The sequence below is a fragment of the Rattus norvegicus genome, chromosome 2 (assembly GCF_036323735.1).
Source record: "Rattus norvegicus strain BN/NHsdMcwi chromosome 2, GRCr8, whole genome shotgun sequence".
NCBI classification, from domain to species: Eukaryota; Metazoa; Chordata; class Mammalia; order Rodentia; family Muridae; genus Rattus; species Rattus norvegicus.
This window is the reverse complement of record NC_086020.1, coordinates 184,968,439-184,993,950: the sequence shown is the minus strand read 5'-3', so window position 1 is coordinate 184,993,950 and position 25,512 is coordinate 184,968,439. Positions and strand designations below refer to the sequence as shown.

The 25,512-nt window shown below is 44.5% G+C and overlaps 1 protein-coding gene across 4 annotated transcripts in view; it reads left to right on the top strand.

Moving 5' to 3' along the window:
* The window catches only part of Tuft1 (tuftelin 1), a 45,885-nt gene that overhangs the window by 1,371 nt on the left and 19,002 nt on the right, over window positions 1-25,512 (top strand). For 2 of the 4 annotated variants that reach the window (XM_006232890.5, XM_063282271.1), the window contains exons 2-6: window positions 18,079-18,153; window positions 18,522-18,623; window positions 22,341-22,427; window positions 23,047-23,136; window positions 25,415-25,480. In XM_006232890.5, coding sequence (XP_006232952.1) covers window positions 18,079-18,153; window positions 18,522-18,623; window positions 22,341-22,427; window positions 23,047-23,136; window positions 25,415-25,480 — 420 coding nt within the window. The remainder of the gene's footprint in view (window positions 1-18,078; window positions 18,154-18,521; window positions 18,624-22,340; window positions 22,428-23,046; window positions 23,137-25,414; window positions 25,481-25,512) is intronic. The other 2 variants (NM_001360750.1, XM_063282272.1) reach the window with 1 other exon arrangement.

The following is a 25,512-nucleotide window of genomic DNA, read 5'->3' as shown; positions in this document are numbered from 1 at the left end:
TACAGTACAGCTGATCATTGAAGTCTGTTTACTGTCCCCTTGACATTTTTACCTAGAAATAGGAATTTTTCTTTCACATTACAAGTCTTAACACTGCTCAAAACCCAGCTTACCCCACCCCCACCCCAGGTAAGAGAGGCTGACCAAAGTGGACAGAATCGAAGTCCAACCAACAACTAGTCATATCCTATTGTCCCAGCCTCAAGTGCTCCATGCTCTTGACATTTTGGAGTGGTTGAGTCAGGGAAAGAATGTGGAATGAATAAGAGGGTCGTGGGCTTCTTTTTGATTCTTTTTTTGCTGTAGAAAAAAGACCCACATCATATAGATGAAAGATCTTTAAAACTACAACATCAACAGTACAGAGAAGGAGATGTCACCGGTTGCTGTCCCTTGATACTTTTGTTTCTTGTTTGTTGGGACAGAAAGCAGAGGTGGAAAATAGCAAGGCTAACTAGAGAGCTATATATCAGAGAGGAGACAGACTAGCCCTGAGACTTTATGATAAAGCGGGGAATGAAATAACCCTTGCCTGGGTTTACTCTTGGAGACATTCCTGGGCTCATGAGGAGGAAGGCAGAGTAAACAGTCAGTCAGTCAGTCAGGAGACAGGCTTTGTCCTGGATTCTTTTCCTCTGAGCCAACTTGTAGATAGAGTTTATGGCTCTGGACAGTCCCTGGGAACTATAGTCAGTCATCTACTACTCAGACCATTGAACAGTGCTCAGTGAGGGTGCAAAACATGTGAGTAAAGAATGCCTGATTTATGTGACGCTGAGAGTCAAACCCAGGACTTTGGCCACACCAGGCAAGCATTTGTCTAATTGAGCTACATCCCCAACCCATCCCAACCAGGAAAACACTATAGGTACTGAGGATTGAACCTGGGTCTTCATGCGTCCCCTCCCCTTGCTAGTACCCAGAATTTCGCAGTATAGATGGTAGGAGTCAGAATCCTGGGACCATGTATTCCAGGCCATGTGTCTTTTAGTGCTTTATTTATTGATATGAGAGTACAGCTAATACATTGTAGTGCTTTTAATGTTGGACAAATGTAAGGACAGAGTTTTTTAAAACTGCAGACTATAGCTCACTAGTGGGTCTGATATCAACATAGTGGGGCAGAAAACTTTTGAGGTTTGGTCTGTTCCCAGCACTGTACCCCACCTTTTTGGGGGGAGTGCCTTTTTCTTCCATAATTAACTGTCTCTATTCCTGTCACTAAGCAAACAAAAACATAGTGGAAATGCTGAGCATAGTAGTAAAAGCCTTTAATTCCAGAACTTGGAAGGCAGAAGTGGACAGATCTCTGTGAGTTTGAGGCTAGCCTGGTCTACATAGTAAATTTCAGGCCAGCCATGACTATATATCAAGACTATGTTTCAAAACAAAAACCTTAGTGGAGGAGAAATAGCATTAAAAAAAAAAAAGAAAAGAAAAGAAAAGAAAATCCCTAGAGAGTTGGTGAGGATAGTCTTTCTGACAAAAGCTTTGTGTCAGCTCTAGGCATGTTTGATGGGATTAAAGGTGCAGACCACTGCATCTGGTTGTAAAATGTATTTTAATGTCAAAAATGTTTGCTTAAAAGTGGCTTTAGGGGTTGGGGATTTAGCTCAGTGGTAGAGCGCTTGCCTAGGAAGCGCAAGGCACTGGGTTCGGTCCCCAGCTCCGAAAAAAAGAACCAAAAAAAAAAAAAAAGTGGCTTTGGTAAATTATATTGGCGTATAAAGGACAGATAAATCTCAAAACTCATTAGACAAGTCTATTACCGTCTTTTGGTTAAAGTAAACAACAGAAGGTAACCTAACTAGCAAAAGAGGAATTTATCAGAGGGAAAAGAACAGCGCCCCGAAGTTAAAGCTTTAAAGGTCCGAACCGAGGGAGTCCTGGGAAGTAATGTGGATGATCCCTGCTTCTGGGTGGTTCCGGCCATCTTACATCATTTTGCCATTTTCCTGAGATTCCAGGGAAAGGGGCCATTGTCCCCTGAGATTATCCTTAACTGGGAATGGACAGAGTTCCTTGATTGGCAGGTTTAAAGATTGCCTAGTGAAGTGTGCCAGAGCAAAATCCAAATGTCTCGAGGACCATAGAGGCAGTGTGTAGAAGAACACATGTACACATAGAGTCTCTGGCATGAGTGTTATCTGCCCGCCTTTTCCTTCTCTCCCTCGTTTCCTCCCTCCCTTTGACTTTGTAAATGAAAATATGTTAGAGGGATAGAGAGATGGCTCACAGTTGTAAGCGCTAGTTGGGTATGGTTTTCAGTGCCCACATAGTAGCTCACAACCATCTACAATTTCAGTTCTAGGAGATCAGGTGCCCTTTTTAACCTCCATGGGCCCTAAGTGTGTGTGTGTGGTATCCATACATATAGGAAAAACCCATCATACATATTAAATAAATAAATAATGAAATGTGATCAATACTTGTTCATAGTTTATTTTTCGGCATTTTGAAACAAGGTCTCATGTACCCTAAGCTAACAGTGAACTCCTGTCCCTGTCTCTATCTTCCAAATGCTCAGACTAAAGCATGTGCTGCCATACTGCATCCTGCTCTTGTACATGATTTAAAAAAAAAAACTAATATCAAACTGGTTTTGAAAGAATGTATTTGTTTTCTACTTTTTAAGTTCTGCTACATGGAAGTGGTCACTCTGAAGTCTTAGCTGTTTGTTCTGGTGTGCGCTTCTGTTTCTAAATAAAATACTTCTAGTAGCATTTTTCTTTCCTCTTTTTTTTTTTTTTTTAAGATTTATTCATTTATTATATATAAGTACACTGTAGCTGTCTTCAGATACACCAGAAGAGGGCATCGGATCTCTTTACAGATGGTTGTGAGCCACCATGTGGTTGCTGGGAATTGAACTCAGGACCTCTGGAAGAGCAGTCGGGTGCTCTTAACCGCTGAGCCATCTCTCCAGCCCTTCTTTCCTCTTTTGAAAGTTACAGTTTTTATTTACTTGGGGGCAGTAACACAGGCATGCCATGCACAAGTGTGGCAATCAGGGGACATGTCAGGGAAGTCCATTCTCTCCTACCACGTGGGTCTGGTGGTCAGGTTTGGCATCAGACACCCTTTTCCTGAGCCATTTAGTTAGTTCCCGTTCCTCGCCTTCCTCTCCTCCCCCTTTTCTTCAGTTCTTGTATTGAGGTTGGCCTCAAATCCAATGTTAATATCCTTAAACTTCTGATCTTCCTGCCTTCACCTCCTGATTGTTAAGGTTATAATCATATGACAATGTCACCGATTTAGGTGGTGCTGGGGGTCAAAACTAGTACTTTGGGCATGACAGGCAAGCTTCTAATTGAGCTGTACCCCAGCCCAATCTACACCCATTCTCCACCAGGGAAACATGAGGTATGGAGAATTAGACCTTGGGCCTCCTACATGTTAAGCAATTGATGTACCACAGAGTTGTGCCTTCTGTTTAAGCTTTTTTTTTGGGGGGGGTCCATTCTAGGCAGTTATTGGCTCCTACTGTAGGAATTACAGGGAGCTTAATATTCTCATTTTTTTACAGACTCCTTTCTTGTAATTATAGTGTAATCACAATTTTTAGTTAACCCATGATTCCCATTAATAGCATTGCGCTTAAGAGCATGACTCTGGGGCTGTTAGATTGCTTGTCTGGAATCCTCAAGGCCCTGGATCAGATCAGATTATACTGACCGGATATATTGGCACATGCCTGTAATCCCAGCAGTCAGAAGATTGGTCAGGGAGTTCAAGGCCAGTCTAGGATACATGAGAACTTATCTTAAAATAAATTAATAATTCAAAGTAAAGAAAAAAAAGCAGCATAACTTTGTGATTCTGACTAAATACTTTGCCAGAGCACTTTGGTAATTAATTTCTTCATTCTCAGTTTCCTCATACGTAAGAGGATACAATAATCATGCCTTCTCATAAGATCATTATGAGGATTAAGTAAGATAATATGTAGGAAACATTAAACGTGGTGCTTGGCACGTGGTAAATGCTCAGGTGCTAGCTTTATTTTCTGTTTGCCACTGGTATGGACTGGATTGTCTTAACTGCATCTGGGTACCACACTGGGGGTGGAGTAAATCTGAAGGTTCTATGTCTATGTGGTTATATGTACAGGCCAGATGCTGACATCAGGGTTTCTTTCTCAGTCTCCAGGCATCATGCTAATATGGCAAGTACTTTGTCCACTGAACTGTCTACATCTCTACCTACCACATCCCACCCCCTTTTGAGGCAGTGTTTCACATTGCTAGCCTAGTGTCACCCAGGCTAGCCTAGAACTCATGTAGCCCAGAATGGTCTCAGATTTGCTGTGATCCTCCTGCCTCAGCCTCCAAAGGGCTAGGATTGTAAGCATGTGTCACTGTGCCTGGCCTGACTTTGGTAATGGGGGGGCGTGGGGAGACCCAGGATGGAGAGCTGAGTGACCTTTGCTAGTCAACAGGGCTGAGTTTTCAGTGAGGCTGAGGGTTAGTAGACTCCTTTCCTCTTCTTTTTCTTGAGGGCAAAGCAGCTGGTGTACTCTAGGCTCTCTTCTCTTCCTCATTCAGTGTTACTCTTCCTTATACACTACACATTTTTCTCAGTCTTCCCACCCTCCCTCCCTTCTCCCTGTGTCTGTCTTCCTCCTTCCTCCTCCCTCACTTCTTTCTCTCTCTCTCTCTCTTTCTCTCTCCTTCCTTTCTGTTTAGAGACAGATTATCTCTCTGTGTAGCCCTGGCTGTCCTAGAACTTGCTATGTAGATCAGGCTAGTCTTGAACTCACAGAGATCTCCTATCTCTACTTCCCAAGTGCTGAGGTTAACAACATGCAGCACACCACACAAGGCTTTTTTCTCCTTCTTCCCCTTCTCTTCCTCCCCGCTCCTCTTCCTCCTCCTGTCCTTTTTTCTTGGCAAACCTGAGTAGGTTTGGGATTTGTTTTATCTGTAGGCCGAGCCTTTGTCTTTCCTGTGGATCAGATGTTTCCTGTAAGACTTCAGAAGGCTAAGTAGCTTATGCCTGAGGCTACTTTTTCTTTATTTAAAAACTGAGCTGAAAGGGGCTAGAGAGATGGCTCAGTTGTTAAGAGCACTGGCTGTTCTGCTAGAGGTCCTGAGTTTGATTTTCCAGCACCTACATGACAGAACTCAAACATCTGTAACTCCAGTTCCAGGGGATCTGACAACTTCTTCTGACTTCTGGTTACCAGGCACACATGTATTACATAGATATACATGAAGATAAAATACTTATGTACATGAAACAAAGATAAATATTTTAAAAATTGGGATGTGATTTATTATAAGTTTACCATGAGTTTCAACCATTTTTATAAGCCTTATTAAAATATTGTGCCACATGACTCACCACCAGTTTAAGGTATTTAATTCTGCGTTTTTTAGTGTATTCAGTGTTACATGGTCACCACTGAGGCAACTTTAGAACCTTTTGCTCACTTCATAGAGAAATCTTCATCCACGGTCAGTCACTCCCCATCCCCACCAGTCTCTCAAGCCCAGGCACCTACTTGTCTGTCTGTCTATATATATATATATATTTTTTTCCCGGAGCTGAGGACCGAACCCAGGGCCTTGTGCTTGCTAGGCAAGCACTCTACCACTGAGCTAAATCCCCAACCCCTGTCTGTCTGTATTTTACTTATTCATGTGCACATTTCATATAAGTGGAGTCGTGCAGTCTGTGGTCCTCCCAACTGGCTGCTTACAGGTTGCATGCTGCTCTAAAGGCTCACACACATGTAACATGTTAGTTCTACATTCGTTTTACTTGTTTATTTTGGTTTTTCAAGATGGGTTTCTCTGTGTGACAGCCCTAGCTGTCCTGGAACTTGCTGTGAATACCAAGCTCGCTTCTAAGCTTAAAACTGCCTCCCAAGCGCTGGGATTAAAGGCATGCACCACCACAGCCTTCGTATTTTAGAACTGAATGATATTCCATATTTAACTATATTATCATAGATATATGTTCATCATGGACCTCTGAGTTGTTTCTACTCTTTGGCTCTTGTAAATATTACTGGTATGAAGTTTTATAAGTTTTTGTGGACTTCTTACCTTTCCTTTTTACTTGGGAGTGAAATACATGGGAATGGAATTGGATATTCAAAGAGGAGTGAGGGGCTGGGGACATAGCTTTGTTGTTAGAATGTTTACCTAGTGTGCACGGAGTTTCTGGGTTCAATTCCTAGAACCTCATAAATCCAGCATGGGAGGTAGAAGCAAGCTGATTAGTTCATCGTTGACTACATTGTGAGATTGAAGCCAGCTTAAGAGAACACAAAGTAAGGGCACTCCTTGATCATTGGCGATTACTCCAATGAGATGAATTCTAAAATGATTGAAGGCCAGTCTCCGTGTCACCTGGGTGGGGAAGAAACTCTTGGGTGGAGGAATCTTTCAGGTTTGGAGACTATTGTTTCTGTCCCTGCCTTTGCCCCAGACTCATCTGGTAAGTTTATCTTGACACCATGGCCCCTATCCCTTTTATTGCCAGCTCTGACTTTTCAGTGAGGTCTCCAAGGCTGCCAGGTATTCGGGGAGGGCTTGGGTTTCTTGCCTGGGGAGGGAAGGGAGGCTATGAGGGAGGAAGATTACTTAATCCTTAGGCATGTGGCACTAACATTGCCCATATTTCTCTGGGGTGGAGAGAGGTGTGTACTGGATGGTTTCGGTTCCAGAACCTATGCTCAGATCGGGTGGGACGAGCTTCCCCGCCTGTTGGTAATTATGGCATGTGCCTCTTTGGGTCATGGTGCAGTCTTGTGAAACACCTGTTTCTTAGGGGTGGGCAGGCTTACTTGGGGGAATGGACGTGTGCCAGGAAGACTGTCGGCCCAGTTTTAAGCCTGGGCAGCAGAGGCAGAGAGAGGAGACTATGGAGTAGGGTAGAGTAGTGCGGAGTTGATAAATGAAAGAGTATGAGACCAGGAAAACCAAATCACAAGGCAGTGTCTGAGGCTAGAGAAGCTTCAGCTCTTGGTGGTATCTGGTCTGAGTGAGTTTTTCCTTCCTGCAGCCCAGAGGGCAGGTGGGAGATCTGCAGGTATATTTTTTGGAGCTGGGGTTTGGGACACCCCCCCCCCCCATGTACATACTCTCACTCACCGCCAGGCCACAGATTATGAGAAATAGATGTTTCAATAGGATGTTGTACCCAGTCTCCTCTTCTCATTTTATTTCCCCTGTTGTGGTGCTTGCCTAGTCCATGCTGTAGGTAAGCATCCAGATTAATGGTAAACTGTTCTGTTAGTTTAGCCGGGATGGGGAGGGGAGGGGAAAGGGAGGGGGAGGGGAAGGAGGAGGGGGGAGGGGAGAGTCTTTGTCTTCTGGAGGACAAGTCACACCAGGAACCTTCCGTAGGAGACTGTGGGCATCTGGCCATCCCATTTTATCCCATCCTCTTCTGTGACTTTATGGGGCTTCTCCTCTTGCTGGCCTTCGGGGAGCCAGTGTTATGAGAAGGTAGACATTGTCAGTTATCAGGTGGGCATAAGCTGGGCCAGCTACAGACAGGGCTGGCAGTGACTAAGGTGGTCACTACAGCAGCAGCTTGTAAGACTGCACATGCCTCCAGAAGTTGGGTATACGGTGAAGGTGACTCAAAGATTTTCAACCCAGACACCATTTCTATTTCCTTTACCTTTTTGACCCTGGCTTTCTACCCTGGACCTCCCCACTCCTAGTATTAGTGGCTCCCTAGAAACCTGGAGAGTGGGTTCTAGGGAAATGGGATGTTCCCATGGATCTTTCCCCATTCAATAAGCCTGTGGTGTGAGAACTCCTGGGGCCTCCCTATTTATCTCCTATCACCTCTTGCTGAGCTTCTTGATGTATTAAGCCCTTAGCTATGTGTTTACCCCCTCCCTGCTTTGAGGAGTGAGTCATGCTGCTGGTTTGTTTGAACAGTGGAGAGGCTGTTGTAATTGGAGGTAGCTGGGCTTCTCCAGAGAGTGTTTATGAGGTTAGAGGCCTGCTCACCTTGTGATTAGTGCCTCTGTTTCTCCCCCAGAGAAGACTCCACTTCCCATGTAGCCTTGCAGAGGCCCCAGTGGGACCATCCAACCAGACACTTTGGGGTGTTTCTAAAGGTCTTTCCTGCCAGAGCACAGCCCTGCAGCCACTCTAGCCCCAGAGGACAGCTGGGCTCATGGAGCAGAGAAGAGCCCTAGGTTTCCATCCTTAACACTGGTTTGGAGTTGTGGGGTGAGGTTCGTGGCTCTGTAGTGTTGTCAGAGAGCCCTGAACTTTTCTCCAGGGCCATTTTGACAGTGCTAATGACGCTTCCTTTGAGCTGCTTGGGCACAGTGCTGCTGCCATACTTCTGTGGGTTATGAGTACTTTCACACTGTCCTTGCATACCTCCTACTCTGTCTCAAACTGAGCTGGATGGCTATAATCACCCCCACTCTCCAGACTGTAAACAGGGTCCAGAGAGGAAGCAGCTTGCAGGATTAGTGGATGCTGGATGGAATTATATGCTCCACTTCTGACTCTGCTTAGTAACTCTCCTCTCCTCTCCCCTGTAATTTTTATTACAGGAGTGTTAGGCAACATGTCCATTACAGTATAGAATATCACCAGACGAGGCTGGGGGTGGCTCAGTCAGTAGAGTACTTGCTGGGTAGGCTGAGGACCCCTGTGTATCAAACCCAGGCATCGTGACAGGACCCCGAAATCCCAATGCTGGGAGGTAGAGATAGGAGGCTTCCAAAGCTTCACTGTCAGCCAGTCTAGCTTACTCTGTGAGCTCCAGGTCAAGGAGGGACCCCTGTTTAGAAGAAACAATGTAGATGGCTACTGACGAATGACACTTGAGGTTGACCTTTGGTCTCTACATGCAGGCACACTTATGGGTATGCTCACTTACATGAACATGCACACAGACATGTACACATACAAACCCGAAACTATGGAAGTATATGTAAGAAAAGGCCCTTCACACCCCTCCCCTCCTCTCTTGTTCTTTCCCTTGGTTCACCTTTGATGTTCTTCCTTTCTAGGGGCTAACCTCAGACTTGCCGTGTTGTCAGGATGACCTTGAACTTCTTTCTTCTTCTTCTTCTTCTTCTTCTTCTTCTTCTTCTTCTTCTTCTTCTTCTTCTTCTTCTTCTTCTTCTCTTTCTTCTTCTCCTCCTCCTCCTCCTCCTCCTCCTCTTCTTCCTCCTCTTCCTCCTCTTCCTCCTCCTCCTCCTTCTTCTTTTTTTCAGAGCTGGGGACGGAACCCAGGGCCTTGCGATTGTTAGGCAAGCGCTCTACCACTGAGCTAAATCCCCAACCCGTGACCTTGAACTTCTGATCCTCCCCTGACCTGACTGTGTGTGTGTGTGTGTATCTGTCTGTCTGTCTGTCTTCGGTGCTTTTCTTGTGTATTTATGTAGCACAAATGCCATGTGGCATCTTGGTTAGCAGCCCAGACTGGAGCTGCAGGTCTTAGATTTGAATCCTGGCTCTGTCTCTGATTAGTTGCATGATGAGACTTTTAACTTCTCAACCTGTTTTTAAAATTGGAACGTTGGTGCCTACTATATATGATATTGCTAGGATTAAATGAGTTAGCACATGTAAAGTCCTTGGAACAGAGCCCAATAGGGACCCACACATAGTAATTGCCGTGTGTAGGAGTTGGCAATTACTGCTGTGTTCATGTACTTAAATAAATGAAAAGCCATGTTTTGGGAATTAGTGTCTATTTATTTTCTTTAATTTAAAAGCCCAAATTCCCTGGAACTCACGTGTAGCCCAAGCTGACTTCAGGCTCTCGTCAGCCAGTTTCTCAAGGATTGGGATCACAACTGTAAACCACTTTTTTGTTTTGTTTTTGTGGTTTAAAATTTTTCTAAATTTTATTTTATGTATATGGGTGTTTTGTCTGTATATACAGACTGCACCACAGTGCCCATGTGCTTGCAGTGCCCACCGGGGCCAGAAGAGGGCGTCTGATGCCCTGGAAGTGGAGTTATAGGCAGTTGTGAGCCACCATGTGGGTGCTGGGAACTGAATCAGGTCTTCTCCAAGAGCAGCCAGGGCTCTTAACCTCTGGGCCATCTCTCCATCACCACCCCACCACACACCTTTGTGTTTTGAGTCTCACTGATGTGCCTGTCCCAGAAGAGCATCCTTCGGGTATCTATGGGTCATTTGTAATCCTTCTTAAGATTGCCTGTTTTGGCTTTTGCTGATGTTTTTCATGATATTCTTCAGCCACTGTCCGTTGGCCTTATCTAGTGTCCCTGACTGTTTTCTCTAAATGAGAGAGCTGGGCTGGGCAGTGGTGGAGCATGTCTTTAATCCCTTCACTCAGAAGGACAGTCAAGGCTACACAGAGAAATCCTGTCTCAAATAAACAAACAAACAACACTCCCCACCCCCACCCTCAATATTTCTCAAAGAAGGGGCATCAGGAAGATCCCTGGGTGGATCACCAGAATTCATTCAAGTGTCTTCAGAGCCCCTACTCCATCCTGTCACTGCTAAGTAAACTGTTCAAGGATCTGTAAAGGAAGCCAGGCATGCTGGGATACTGGGATACTTTAATCTCAGTACTTGGGAGCTGAGATAGGTACATCTCTTGAGAGTTTGAGGACAGTATGTGCGAAAGGTTATAAAAGAACAGTCAAGCGCTTGCCTAGGAAGCGCAAGGCCCTGGGTTCGGTCCCCAGCTCCAAAAAAAAAAAAAAAAAAAAAAAAAAAGAACAGTCAAGGGGGCTGGAGAGATGACTCAGTGGTTAAGAGTCCCGACTGCTCTTCCAGAGGTCCTGAGTTCAATTCCCAGCAACCACATGGTTGCTCACAACCATCTGTAAAGAAATCTGATGCCCTCTTCTGGTGTGTCTGAAGACAGCTACAGTGTACTTATATATAATAAACGAATAAATCTAAAAAAAAAAAAAAAAAAGAACAGTCAAGTGCTTGCAATGTCATATCAGTCGTGGAGTTGCCACCTTCTTTTCTGCAGTGAGCCTTGGTGGGGAAGGGGCATCACGTTCCATATAGGGCTTTTTATTTATTCTTTTACAATTTCATATATGTATATATTGTGTCTTGAACATGTCTACCTCTAACTCCGACACCCCCTCCTTAATTTTTTTAAAGTTTATTTTATGTGCATTGGTGTTTTGCCTGTGTGTATGTCTCTGTGTGAGGGTGTGGGATCCCCTGGAACTGGAGTTACAGACAGTTGTGAGCTGCCATGTGGGTGCTGGTCCTCGGGAAGAGCAGCCAGTGCTCTTAACTGTTGAGCCATTTCTCCAGCCTCGCTTCACCCACTTTCATACCTTCCTCAACCCAGTGAGCCTAATTAGCGCTGCCTGCTGCCTGGATTGCTGATCTTGTTGCCTTGGTCGCATAACAGGTGACCGCAGCAGCAGTGAGATCGTGAGCACAAAGGCCATGCATATCGTGTCCTGAAGACAGTATTTTGTGGCACTCCTCCCCATCCTCTGGTGCTTATGTGCTTTTTGCTGCCTCTTCCATGGTTATTTTATTTTATTTTCATTTATTTATTTTTGTTTTTGAGACACCATCTTAACTATACAGCCTTGGGTAGCCTAGAACTTGCTGTGTAGATCAGGCTGGCCTTAATCTCATAGAGCTCTGTTTGCTTCCACTTCCTAAGTGCTGGGATTGAAGCTGGGCCCTAGTCTAAACAGATTGCTCCGTATGACCTGGTTTTGATTCCCAGGATCCACATAGCAGCTCACAAGTGTTTGTAATTACGGTTCCAGAAGATCTGACACCCTTTTCTGGCTTCTTTGGACACTGTATACATGTGATACAGGTAAATACATGCAGACAAAACACCCATACACATTAAATAAAAAATGTAAGTCGTGTGCCACCAGGCCCAGTCTATACACTCTATTTTATATTTTAAAGACAGGTTCTCAAGTAGCCCCGGCTAGCCTTAGACTTACTGTGTAGTTAGTTGAGGACCTTAGATTCCTGATTGTCCTCTGTCTCTATTTCCCAAGTGCTGGTTACAGGTGTGTAGCTTTACACCTGGTTTATGTGGTGCTGGGGATCAAACCCATGGCCTCACACATGGTAGGCAAGCTTTCTACCAGCTGAATTATATCCCTGACCCACAAGTTGAGCCTTGAAGGCTGAGTAGGAATTCTCTAAGGAGATGGGGTTGGGGTGGGTATAGTTGCAAGGGACTCTTCCAAATGATATGCCTTTTCAAATGCCTTTTCCAAATGCTATCTCCTTTTACAAGGAGATGGAAAGCGATCCAGGTACGGGTACTGTCATGGATCATGTCTCTCTATCAAATGAAAGGTTTTCTTTAAGGTTTATTTATTTTATATCATCTGGGGGTTGGGGGTTTAGCTCAGTGGTAGAGCGCTTGCCTAGGAAGCGCAAGGCCCTGGGTTCAGTCCCCAGCTCCGGAAAAAAAAAAAAAAAAACCAAAAAAAAAATGCCATATATTTTATATCATCTGTATGAGTGTTTTGTCTATACATATACATGTATATGCACCATGTAGTGCATGCCTAGTGCTCATGGAGAACAGAAGGAGGCACTGGGTCCCTGGAACTGGAGTTACAGGTGGTTCTTAGCTGCTGCATGCATGTAAGAACCAAACCCGAGTTTGCTCTTAGTCTCTGAGCCATCTCTCCAGCCACAGTATTTTCTTTTAAAGCCTGTTTTATTGTGTGTGTGTGTGTGTGTGTGTGTGTGTGTGTGTGTGTGTGTGTGTGTGTGTGTGTGTAGGATAGAGGACAGCTTTGTAGAGTTATTTCTCTCTTTACACCTTTACCCACTGAGCCATCTTGTGGCCCCAGAGATGTTTTTTAATGTGTATGTGCATGAGAGAGAGAGGGAGAGAGAGAGAGAGAGAGAGAGAGAGAGAGAGAGAGAGAGAGAGAGAGAGAGAGAATAAAAACTGACAACCTACATAGGAGTTAGTTTGAGTAAATTTATTTATCTACAAATAATAGAATGTTAGTTACCATTAAAAGTAGTTTTGGGGGGTTGGGGATTAACTCAGTGGTAGAGCACTTGCAAGGCCCTGGGTTCGGTCTCCGGCTCCGAAAAAAAGAAAAGGTAGTTTTGGGGCTGGAGAGATGGCTCAGTGGTTAAGAGCACTGACTGCTCTTCCAGAGGTCCTGAGTTCAAATCCCAGAAACCACATGGTGGCTCACGACCATTTGTAATGGGATCTGATGCCTTCTTCTGATATGTCTGAAGACAGCTGCAGTGTACTCACATACATAAAATAAATGATAAAATTTTTTAAAATAGTTTTGGCTGAGGTAGTAGGATCACAAGTTCAAGCTGGGCCACCAAGTGAGAGCCTGTTTTACAAAAATGGAGGATTGGATCCCCTATAACTACTACTCATTTCAAATTCCGTACAGTGTATTACAGGGTATTGACATGGAAACCAATTGACTGAGCCATAAGAATCCCTTACATTGCTGCTTCAGAGTCAGGCCTGCTCCCCTGCCTCCACCCTTCCGTTAGCTCCCAGTAATCTTTTCTCTATCTTCCCTCTTCCTCTCTCTCTGTCTCTGTCTCTCTCTGTCTCTGTCTCTCTGTCTCTCTGTCTCTCTCATTTATTTTGGCTGACTTCATTCCTGGGCTGTAAGTCTCTTTCTTCTGTGCACCCTCCTCTTCTGGATGAGACAGTTTGTTCCTTGTCAGTGAAGGGTCACCTCATGTGACAGGGCAGCTCATATATGGATTAATAAGATCATGAGTTATGACACTGGGCGCTTTGTTTACATGGATATGTTCGGTGACTAGAGAATCCACAGCTAAACCTTTAAGTTGAGCGTTACTTCTGACATTTTTAAGCATGTGCATCAAAACTTAAGCAGTATTTTTAACACCAGTTCTGCCCAGTCCCACTGTTCAGCCTGGGCACATCCACTGACTCCGGCAGTGTAATGTCAGAGTGGCAGACATTGCCCCTTTAAAGTGACTCTTTCAGATACTTCACGGTTTCCCATGGCTTTTGGACATGCAAACCTTCGATAGCCTGGACAGTTTCATAGTATTCTTAAAGTTAACACAAAGATTTAAACCACGTGGTTTGCCCAATTTTGTAGAGATGTCTGAATCAAGAGAGTAGTGAACCATTTTCAACAGGTCATCGCAGGCTGCTTACAGGAAGAGGGTGCCTCCGTTTCTTTCTCATTCATTCAAGAATATTACATATATGGACTTGTATAACACCTACCTTCCTATTTCTATTTTTTTTTATACTTGTGACTTTCCGGAGATTTCAGGTACATCTATCAGTATTTGTTTCTTTTTATTGCTGAATAAGGTTCTGTCATAATGGATTTATGAATTTAACAGTTCACAGGGCTAGAGATGGCTCGGCTGCCAGAGCACAGCTCTTCCAGAGAACCTGGGTTTGACTCCGAGCACACAAGGCAGTGACCTCTTCTGGCTTCCTTGGTCATTATGCAAGCATGGTAGACGGATGTAGGGGCAGGCAGAACACCATACGTACAACGTCAAGTGAATGAATGCACTGTCACCTGCTCTCTGGGTGGGATTGTGTAGAACTGGCACTACTTCCTGAACAGCCCATGAGCTGATGGCGTGGAGAGAACTCCCCAGGCCTGGCGAGGTTATAACCTGATGTCCTCAGGAGCTAGAGTCTCACATTACTCATTTTGGACTGGGTGGCTCATAGTGGTAGAGGCTTTTTTTTTTAAAAAAAAAGAGTTATTTATGTATATGAGTGCACTGTAGCAGTCTTCAGACACACCAGAAGAGGGCACCAGATCTCATTACAGATGGTTGGTTGTGAGCCACCATGTGGTTGCTGGGAATTGAACTCAGGTCCTCTGGAAGAGCAGCCAGTGTTCTTAAGCATGGTAGAAGGTTTTTACTTACTGTTTTTCCTCTCATTTTTAGGAATTGGTTCATTTAATCTAAATATCAAGTTTATGCTCAGAGTTGTTCATAGTATTGCTTTATTCTTTTGATAGCTACAGGGATTTTAGAAATGTCCATTTCATTATCTTGCAGGTGGGGGATGGCTTTAAAACTAGATTTTACTGTGTAGTCCAGGCTCAAACTTGTTATCCTCCTGCCTCTACTACTCAGGTGCGAGGATTACAGGTGTCCTTCACCACGTCAGGTTTTATGTATTACTGAAAACTGAACCTGGGACTTTTTCCATGCTTGTCAAGCATTCTAACAAGTGAGCTATATCTCGGTACATAAATACTATGTTGTTGGTGGGTTTTTTTTATTTTTTATTTTTTTTATTTTTTTCAAGACAAGGTTTCTCTGTGTAGCTTTGGCTGTCCTGTAATTGTGGACAGGCTGGCCTCCAATTCTCCTGTCTCTGCATCCTGAACTCTTTGGCCAAAGGCGTGTGCCACCATTTAATCTAGACAATTTCTCATTGTTATCCTTTCCCAGGTGTTCTAGATTGTGTCAAGCTGACAATTAAAACCAGCCATTATAGTTTACAAGTCTGCCTTTCTCTAACTAACTGGTAAGATCAATGTGTATCAAAGAACTGTCTTAATTCCCTTGACTGAGATTGGTGGTGTGTGCTTCTAATCCCAGCACAAAGACAGATTTCTGTGAGTTCAAGGCCAGCCTGGTCTGTGCAACAGGTTCTAGGCTACATAGTAGGAACTCGTCTCAAAAAGGCGAGTGCTACCACCCCTGACATACCGGGTTTTTCTAAAGGACAGATAAAATTGTTATATGTGATTAGTGTGAGATGATAATCAGCTAATCGTGTGCTAACACTAGGCAGCGTGTGCCGCACAGTTATCACTGCTGGTGGGAATGTGTCATTTTAGAAAACCTGTGACAGGGAGGCTGCAGAGACGCTCGAGTTTAAGAGCGCTGGCTGCTCTCGCACCAGACCTGGGTTTGGTTTCCAGCACCCACGTGGTGGCTCTCAACGCTCTGTAACTTCAGTTCCAGGTAATCTGATGCCCTCTTCTGGCCTCCAGTGGCACTGCACACAGATGGTGCACACGCACATGTGAAGGAAAGCACTCATACACATACAATTTTAAAAAATCTTTAAAAGCAAGACAAGCAAACAAAAAACACCTCTTGGAGCAGGGGAGACATACTTGCCAGGCAATCAGGAGAACCCGAGTTTGATTCTTGATGGCAGTACCTGCCTGTAGTCTCAGTGCTCGAGTCTGGGGACCGGAGGATTCGGAGGTGCTTTGCTGGCTTTCCAGCTTAGCCAAGTAGGTGACCTCCAGGCTTACTGAGTTACCTTTGACCCCAAAAATAAGGGGGACTCAGGCAGATCTCTGTGACTTCAAGGACAGCCTGCTCTAAATAGTGAGTTTCAGGACAGCTAGGACTACACAGTGAGACTCCCAAAAATGGGGGTGGGCAGTAGTTGAGGAAATTACCTGAACTTTCAAATGCACTCCTGCGTGCACGCACACATGCAGACACACACACACACACACACACACACACACACACACACACACACACACCACTATCATCTATTCTGCTAATCTTTTTTTTTTTTTTTCTTTTTTTCGGAGCTGAGGACCAAACCCAGGGCCTTGTGCTTGCTAGGCAAGCGCTCTACCACTGAGCTAAATCCCCAACCCCTCTGCTAATCTTTTTTTTTTTTTTTAATTTATGTATTTGTGGGGGGTTGTATGTTCATGCATGGAGGTGAGAGGACAATTTGCAGGAACTGGTTCTCTCCTTTTACCATGGAGATCATGGGGATTGAATTAGGTCACCATGCTCGGTGACAAGAGCCTTTATATGCTGGTCAATCTTACTGGGTCTGCAAATCTGTTTCTTTTTAAAATATCTTTTATTTTTCTTTATTTAATTTATTTATTTTGAGACAGGGTCTCACTCTAGCTAGCTCTGTGGCCTGGAACTTTCTATGTAGATCCATCTGACCTCAAACTCAGATCTACCTGCTTGTGCCTCCGACACTAGTTCAAGGATGCTTTCATCCCTGGATGCCCAGAGCACCCATCTTCTGAGGTTTGGGATGCAGTCAAGTAGTAGAGGGCTAACATAGGCAGGCAGTCTGGGTTCCATCTCCAGCACTGCAAGGAAAACAGAAAGAAAGGAAACAGGGCTTTCCATTTTCTCCTCCCACCCTCTCGCTGTCACACTTTGACCGTTCAAGCCCTCATTTTTTCCTATTGGACCTGAGGTTCAGAGTGTCTAAGTCCCTCATGCATCCTAAATTTTTAGCCTACTTTTCTCTCACTTTTGTTTTCCTCTCTGAGATTTTAGTTGTCCCCACAGGTGTTTGGAAACTCTCCTTCATCCTTTGAAATTAGGCGATCTCAGAATCAGTACTCATTATCCTGCGGTCTGTAATCTGTACAACTTCCGTATGGCTAATAGAGGCTCTGTTGGAGTCAGGCTTTTGTTTCTTTGTTTGCTGTTTGCTTGCCTTGTTTTTGTTTTTGTTTTTGTTTTTGATATGTCTCTCTTGTGTTACTCCAGGCTGGCCTTGAATCGATGATCTTCCTGCCTCAGCCTGTTAAACGCTAAAATCATAGGGTGTGTGTGTGTGTGTGTGTGTGTGTGTGTGTGTGTGTGTGTGTGTGTGTTCATTTCCAACTTGGGATTTAGTACATTATTGTTTGGTTCTAGGGTTTATCCTGGGTTTCAAAAACTTCCTGGCTGGTTGTCAGGAGTAGACATTCTGGTGTCAAGAGCCAAGTACAGTAGGGTGCACCTGCAGACTGAACACTGGCAAAGCGGGGACAGGAAAATCAGCAGCTCAGGGCTATCTTGGGCAACATGAGACCCAAGCTCCAAACAAAAAAATTACTGGCTTAGAGACGGCAGTCCAGGAATAATTTCTCCACTGACTGAGGAAGAGTAATCTATGCCCTGTGTTCCTGTGATCTGAGAATCGAGGTATACCCAGGAGCCACATGGAGCCATGGGCTTGTATCCATGGGCTTGTGTGGACAGAGACCTGTTAGAGACCTATCTACCCAGGGCGACCTGAAACTGGACAAGCTGAGCACACTGCTCTAGGACTGTCTTTGGATAGGGATAGACAGGCCTGCTAAGAGAACACTTGGGCTGGCTGTTCTTGTGGGCTTGAAAGGTGAGGGGTCACTGTTGCTGTTGTTGTTATTACTAGGAAAGCGTGGACATTCTCAGGCTGCCTCTCCAGAGTGAACTGACAGGAGATGAACTTGAGCACATAGCCCAGAAGGTATCAAGGTGTCTGTGGGCAGGGCAAGGCCTCTCAGCCAGTTCTTTCTTGCTGCTGATCCCTCACCCAGGTGTTGCCTGGAGCCACCCACCTCTGTTGCTGCAAGCCTGAGAGCATCTCCTTTCAGACACACCCAGCTAGCTCAGCCTCATGCTTCGGGAAATGGGAGACCCCCTCCCCCACTAAAATGAAAGCTAACCCAGGTTTTCTACTAACGTTCCTTGTCCCGTGTCCTTGTTGCTGTGTGGCTGTCTGCTCTTGGAGGGGAAAGAAGTCAGACTGAAGCTTCTTGTAGGTCGTGTGGGTCAGGGCAGGAGGTCCTGGTTGCTGTGTGGTTTCTGAGTCACTTCTCTCTGTCTCTCTGGCAGGCGGGCAAGAAGACCTATGCCATGGTGTCTGGCCACTCCTCAGGTCATTCTCTGGCTTCAGAACTGGTGGAGTCCCACGATGGCCATGAAGAGATTATTAAGGTGAGCCCAGGCCACTTTCCCTTTTTCTGTCTGCTTTACCCCTCAGGTGCAGCACAGAGGGAGCTGCTGATTGACAGAGAGCTTGTAGGTGGGAGAGAAGGGAGGGTGCTCCTGCTCGTCTTCAGGGATTTTAACACCCAAAATCCAGAGTCTACAGTGAGTGACTTTGGCTGAACCTGGCCCCAGGCATGGGGATGAACAGTTTTCCTTCTTTTTCATAAATAGCTTTAGAGGAGGCTGGAGAGATGGCTCAGTGGTTCACCACTTACTGCTCTTGCAGAGGACTTGCGTTAAGTTCTTAGCACCCATGTCAGACAGCTCAAAACTGCATGTAACTCCAGCACCAAGGAATCTAATGCCCTCCTCTGGCCTCCCTGGGCAACTGTACTCATGTGCACAGACTCCTACACAGACACAAGATTATATACATGTGGCTAAAATTTAAAAAATCTGTGGGTAGAGAAATGGCTTTGAGGTTAAGAGCACTGGCTGCTCTTCCAAAGGACCTGGGTTTAATTCCCAGAACCTATGTGGCATCTAACAACTGTATGTAACTCCAGTTCCAGGGGATCTAATGCCCTCTTCTGGCCTCAGAGGGCACCTGACACATGTGTACAGACATACATGCTGGCAAAACCCCAACATGCATATAAATAAAAAATAATTTTTTAAATAAAAATAACTTTATAATATATAGTTAGATAATTTACATGTGACACAGTGAACTTAGTTAAAATAGTCAATCAGTGGTTTTTAGTATAGCCATAGAGTTGTTCAAATATCATCACTTTAAATTCCAGGGGTTTTGTTTTATTTTTAATTAAAGACTAGGTCCGTGTAATTCATTTTTGCCTCAAATTTTCAGTCTCCTTTCTGCCTTAGCCTCTTGAGTCCTGGATCTTGCTTGAGATGTATGCCACGAGGTTTGGCTTCAGTTCAGAATCATCTCCAGTTATTTCTCCAGCTCTGGCTGCAGCATAATATCTTTCTATTCTTGCCCGTTTTGGATTTTTCTATATATGGAATCAATAACATGTGACACCTATTTTCTTCAGTTTGTTTCCTTCTTAAAAATGTCTACTTTTAATTAATATGTTAATTAATGGGACTCAGTGTGACCTTTCCATGCGTGCACTTAGCATATTTTCTTGCTTGTAACAGTGGTTCTTCTAATCTGCCCATCAGTCCATATGACAGTGCCATCCTGATTAGGCTAATTTTGAAATTGTCCTTTAAGGTTTTTTGATTGATGCTCAAGGTTCCTAACATCCCTCTGTAAACTTTAAGCTCAGTTTACCAGTTTTTGCAACGAAGCCAGCTTGAGGGGATGGGGAGAAGGCTCAGTGGTTAAGAGAACTGTTTGTTCTTGCAGAGGACCTGGGTTCAGTTCCCTGAAGCCATGGTGGCTCACAGTCCCAGGGGAGCCAACGCCTTCTTCTGACTTCATAGGCACATGGTACACAGACATGCATGCAGACAAAACACTTATACACATAAATAAGTAAATCTCTCTTAAAAGGAGCTGGCTAGAGTTTTAATAAAGATGGGTTGAATCCGTGGTTCAGTTTGGGAGGGAACTATCTGAGTCTTCCTGTGCAAAAAGATGGGATAAAGAATGAAGTTAATTTTTTTTAAGATTTTCTTTAATTTTTTTTACAGTAACTAATTCATAAATTTCAAAATTAGAAAACTTTCGTTTACCATTTAAAAATATTTATTTTAGATTTATTAATTTTGTTCTGTGTGCACAACTGTTTTGTTCCAATTTATGTCAGTGTACCAAGTGCATATCTGGCCTGGTGCCCACATATATCAGATGAGGGCATCAGGATCCCCTACAACTGGAGCTACAGATGGCTGTGAGTTGCCATATGGGTGCTGGGAACCAAACCTCAGTCCTCTGCTCTGCAAGAACAAGTGTTGTTAACTGTCGGTCCATCTTTCTAGCCCCTCATTTGCTATATGCTTTTTTTTAAAAAGATTTATTTATTTTATTTATTTGAGTACACTGTAGCTGTCTTCAGACACACCAGAAGAGGGCATCAGATCCCATTACAGATGGTTGTGAGCCACCATGTGGTTGCTGGGAATTGAACTCAGGACCTCTGGAAGAACAGTCAGTGCTCTTAGCCTCTGAGCCATCTCTCTAGCCCTTTTTTGCTATATTCTTTTTTTTTTTTTTTTTCATTTTGCTGTATTCTTAAGTAAGGTCTTACATTATAGGCTAGGCTAGATTGGAACTTGCTATGTAATGCTGGCCTCAACTCTTAATTCTGCAGCCTCTGCCTCCCAAGTGCTGGGTTTAAGGACATGCACCACCATACCCAGTGTTGGAATCTACTTTTAAGATAGGATTTCACTTTGTAGTTCAGACTAGCCTAGAACTCCTGCCTCAACTTACCACGTGATAGGATTACAAGTGTGAGCTCCCACACCCAGCTGTAAATGAAACATATTATTTTATGTATCTATTTGTGTGAGCTTGTCAGTGTGACCATATGTAGATGCATGTACTTTTGTACCTGCACACATATGCAAATGCCAGAAGAAGCCATTGGGTGCCACTGTCTGCCTTTTCTTTTGAGGCAGGGGTCTCTCCCTAAGCCTGAGGCCTGTGCGTTCTCAGCTAAGGGTGGCCAGCAAGCCCTGGTGATCTTCCCTTCTGTGCCTGCTTGGAGCTGGGGTCACAGGTCCTTGTGGGGAAGCCAGCTTGACACCTTGGTGCTAGAATCTGAACTCCAGCCCTCATGGTTTCAGAGAAGTGCTCTTAACCATTGAGTCACCATCTCTCCAGCTCCTGTAAATGAGATTTCATCTTTGGATTGCTAATTGCTAGAATGTAGGGAGACCGCCTGGTGTACACTGAGGTCATGTCTTTAGCCTTGCTACTCTAAAGTTGTCATCAATAGGGCTTCTTAGGCTGTTCTCTCTGGAAGGTTCTGCCATCTACAAATAGGCACATTTCTTCCTCCCCAAACCGAGTGCCGTTACTTACTTTAGAGGACAGTGTTATCCCATAATCTAGCAGGGTAATTATTGTAAACATCTTGTTTTATACCCTCCTAGAAAGGTATACCTTTTTTTAAAAAAAAGAAAATCAAATTATGTAACTATACTCTGTTGGGACATCTTCTCCCATACTTATGACACATTGTAACATCTTTTGTGTCTGCGTCTGGCATTTTAGTGGCTGCATAATAGTCCATTAAAGACCTACTATAATTTATTGAGTTAATTGCCTGTCATTGGATATTGAGTTTATTTTTATTCTTTTGCAACCATATCTAATACTTACCTGAACACAGGTGTATTCTAACAGTCAGAGATGTCTCCTCAGCTGGAAAATGCTGAGCAGAGCAGTAAGTCCCTCTCTCAGTTGGTGCACTTGTCTGGAATGAGTGAGGCCTGCATTTGGTCCCCGGCACTGCCACACAGAGTAATAGGAATCTGTTTTTAGCTCTGCTAAGTCAAATCACCAAATAGTCACCAGGTAAATAGGTGGGGACAGTATGTTCCTTCCTCCCTCCTGGGTATGGGCTGTGGGGGGTTTTTTTTTGTTTGTTTGTTTGTTTGTTTTTTTGTTTTTTCTTCTTTTTTTCAGAGCTGGGGACTGAACCCAGGGCCTTGTCCTTGCTAGGCAAGCGCTCTACCACTGAGCTAAATCCCCAGCCCCTGGGCTGTGTGTTTCTTAACTGAGCAGTGTCATCCTTTCTGCAGGTGTACTTGAAAGGGAGGTCTGGGGACAAGATGATCCACGAGAAGAACATCAACCAGCTGAAGAGTGAGGTCCAGTACATCCAGGAGGTGTGGACCCTTTCCTTGGAGGGAACGCCTAGATTCCCTGAGCCTTAGATTTTCAGGGCTACCTTCTTTTATGGGTTCTGATAGTTTTTCCTTCTGTTCCTTTGATGTCACTGAAGTGCCCCCGTACCTTCCTATGTGTTAAATTATATTTAGTTCTATATTTCTATTTGTTACTTGGTTTTTTGAGACAGGATCTCTCTGTGGAACCGTGGCTGTCCTGGGACTCTATGCAGACTGGGTTGGCCTTGACCTCATAGAGATCTGATTTTGTTACCCATTAATCAACAAATAATTAAGTATCCTGTACCTAGCCAACTCTGTGATCTGTTTGGTCTTAATCCCATCTTCCTCAGTCTTTCCCTGCCCCTGCCTGGCTTCTTCCTCTCCTTAGCACTTACCACTGGATTCCATACTAGACATCTTATTTGTCTTTTGTATCACATGTCTTTTGAACTAGCATGACAGTGCTGCCAGAGGAGGGGATTAATTTATCTTGTTTGTACAAGACAGGTTGGGTTGTCACCCCAGTTGAACACAATTCCTCTGTCTGCAGCCAGTGACCCAAAGGTTGTTTACTTTCCCTGCCCTGAATCTCAAGTGTCTGGCCTTCTTTTCCCAGGCCAGGAACTGCCTGCAGAAGCTCCGGGAGGATATAAGTAGCAAGCTTGACAGGAGTCCAGGAGGCCCCCTGCATCAGCAGGAGATACAGGTACTTTCGAATGGTGCTGACTCTCAGGACATGGTAAGGAAGGGAGAGTGGATCAGGGATCTGGTTTCCTGAGAATTCTCCGAGACAGGCTTCCCAGCACATAGTCGGAGACAATCAGCCATGGATCCAAACTCTTATAAGTTGATCCTGCTGAACTTGGGTGACCCTAAGTAAAATGAAAGTCTCATTCATTCATTCATTCATTCATTTATTTATTTATTTATTTATTTATTTATTTATTTGAGCTGGGGACCGAACCCAGGGCCTTGCGCTTGCTAGGCAAGCACTCTACCACTGAGCTAAATCCCCAACCCGAAAGTCTCTTTTTTAACAAGGATTTTTGCTTGTGTGTTTATTCCATTTCATCTATCTATCTATCTATCTATCTATCTATCTATCTATCATCTATTATCTATCGAGACAAGGTCTTTCTTTGTAGCCCTAGCTATCCTAGAACTTACTGTGTAAACCATGATGGCTTGTAACTTGCAGATTCACTAGCCTCTGCCTCTCAAGTGCTGGGATTAAAGGTGTGCACCACCACACCCTGCTAAGATTTATTATTTTTATTTTATGTGTATGAGTGTTTCCCTGCCTGTGTTTATGTACCATGCATGTGCCTAGTTTCCCAGGAGGCCGAAAGAGTGTTAGATCCCCGGAACTGACGTCACAGATGATTATGAGCTGCCGTGTGGGTGCTGGGAAGCAAAGTCAGATCCTCTGCAAGTGCTGCTCCCTCTTCAGTCCAAAGTCTCGATCCAGTCCTGTCTCAGCCCTGGGCTGGGAAACTCCTTAGGGGTCCACCATCCTGTCCCTGTGCTTAGCCTGGCCTACGATGCAGGATGCAGAAGCAATAGTGTAGGAGCAAATACTGTATAAATCTCTGAGAAGGTAGTGTGGGATTCTAGCTTTTTCAAAGTTCCAGGAAAGGAATGTTCTCAGAAGTAGGGAATGTCTTCTCTACCTTTCACTTGGGCTCCTGAGAGCAGACTTCTGTCTCCTTTGTTTGCCTTTTGCTTTGAGTCAGGTGGTCTTTCTCCAGAAGCCCCCTCCCTGTTCTGAAGGGAATAGTGGCCTAGTAGCTGGTGCCAGATGGGTTCCTTGTAGTCTTTTTTTTTTTTTTTTTTTTTTTAGAGATTTATATATTTCATTTATGTACGTACACTGTCACTGTCTTCAGAGACACCAGAAGAGGGCATCAGATCCCAATACAGATGGCTGTGAGCCACCATGTGGGTGCTGGGAATTGAACTCAGGACCTCTGGAAGAGCAGTCAGTGCTCCTAACTGCTGAGCCATCTCTCCAGCCCAGTTCCTTGTGGGCTTGACTGGGTTTTGTGTTGTGATCATTTCCAGATTTATTTTGCTTTAGCTGAAGCAGGACTGTGGAGGCCAGTTGTCTGGTGGGAGGCACCAGAACATTTTGTGCTCAGTCAAGAGTCGGGCCACAGTGTCCAGGCCTCTTGTTGGCACAAATAGCAGGTTGTCACGTGGTGAGCGGTCTGGCTTTGGGTTAGATGGGATCATGGAAGAGCTTCTTCCTTTCTTGATTCATGCTTGGCCAAAACCTGTCAGGATCCCTACTGCAAAGAGAGCGTGGTGTATATGGCATGTGACGGCTTGTACTCCTGGGTGGGATGTGTCTCACACGTTTTCCAGTCCACACAGCTTTAGCCCGAGGTCTGTTTGATCCACCCCACAGGTTATAGTTCCCTCAAGGCCATTTTACAGCCCTCTTTCTGTTTTCTCATGGAGCAGTGGAAATCTGTCTCCCTGCCTTGCTCCTCTCTTCTCTTCTGTTTGTCCCTATTCCACCCCTTTCATGCTTCCTCCTCTTTCCCTCCTTTTCCCCTCTCTCTTTCCCTATAAGATTAAAAAGTGTTTTCACATTTATTTTGCATGTGAATGAGCATGCATGTGAATGCATATGTGCATGAACTTACATCACAACACACATGTAGATGCCAGGGACAACTTGTAGGAAGCAAGTTTTCTCCTCTGCTAGGTGGTTTCTGGGGCTTGAACTCAGATTGTCAGATTTGGTGGCAAGTGCCTCTGAGCCATCTTGTTGGTCTGTACCATTTGACATCTTAAAATATAATGCTTCAAAATTATTTGCTTGGTTAAATTGGTTTTTGGTTTTTTTTTTTTTTTTGTTTTTGGAGCTGGGGACCGAACCCAGGGCCTTGCACTTGCTAGGCAAGCGCTCTACCACTGAGCTAAATCCCCAACCCCGGTTAAATTGTTTTTAACTCCTGATTTTATTTTTCTTCAAACAGGTGGTACTAGAAAAGCCAAATGGCTTTAGTCAGAGTCCCATGACTCTCTACAGCAGCCCACCTGAGGTAGGTAACAGGGAAGAGACCTGGCCATCCCA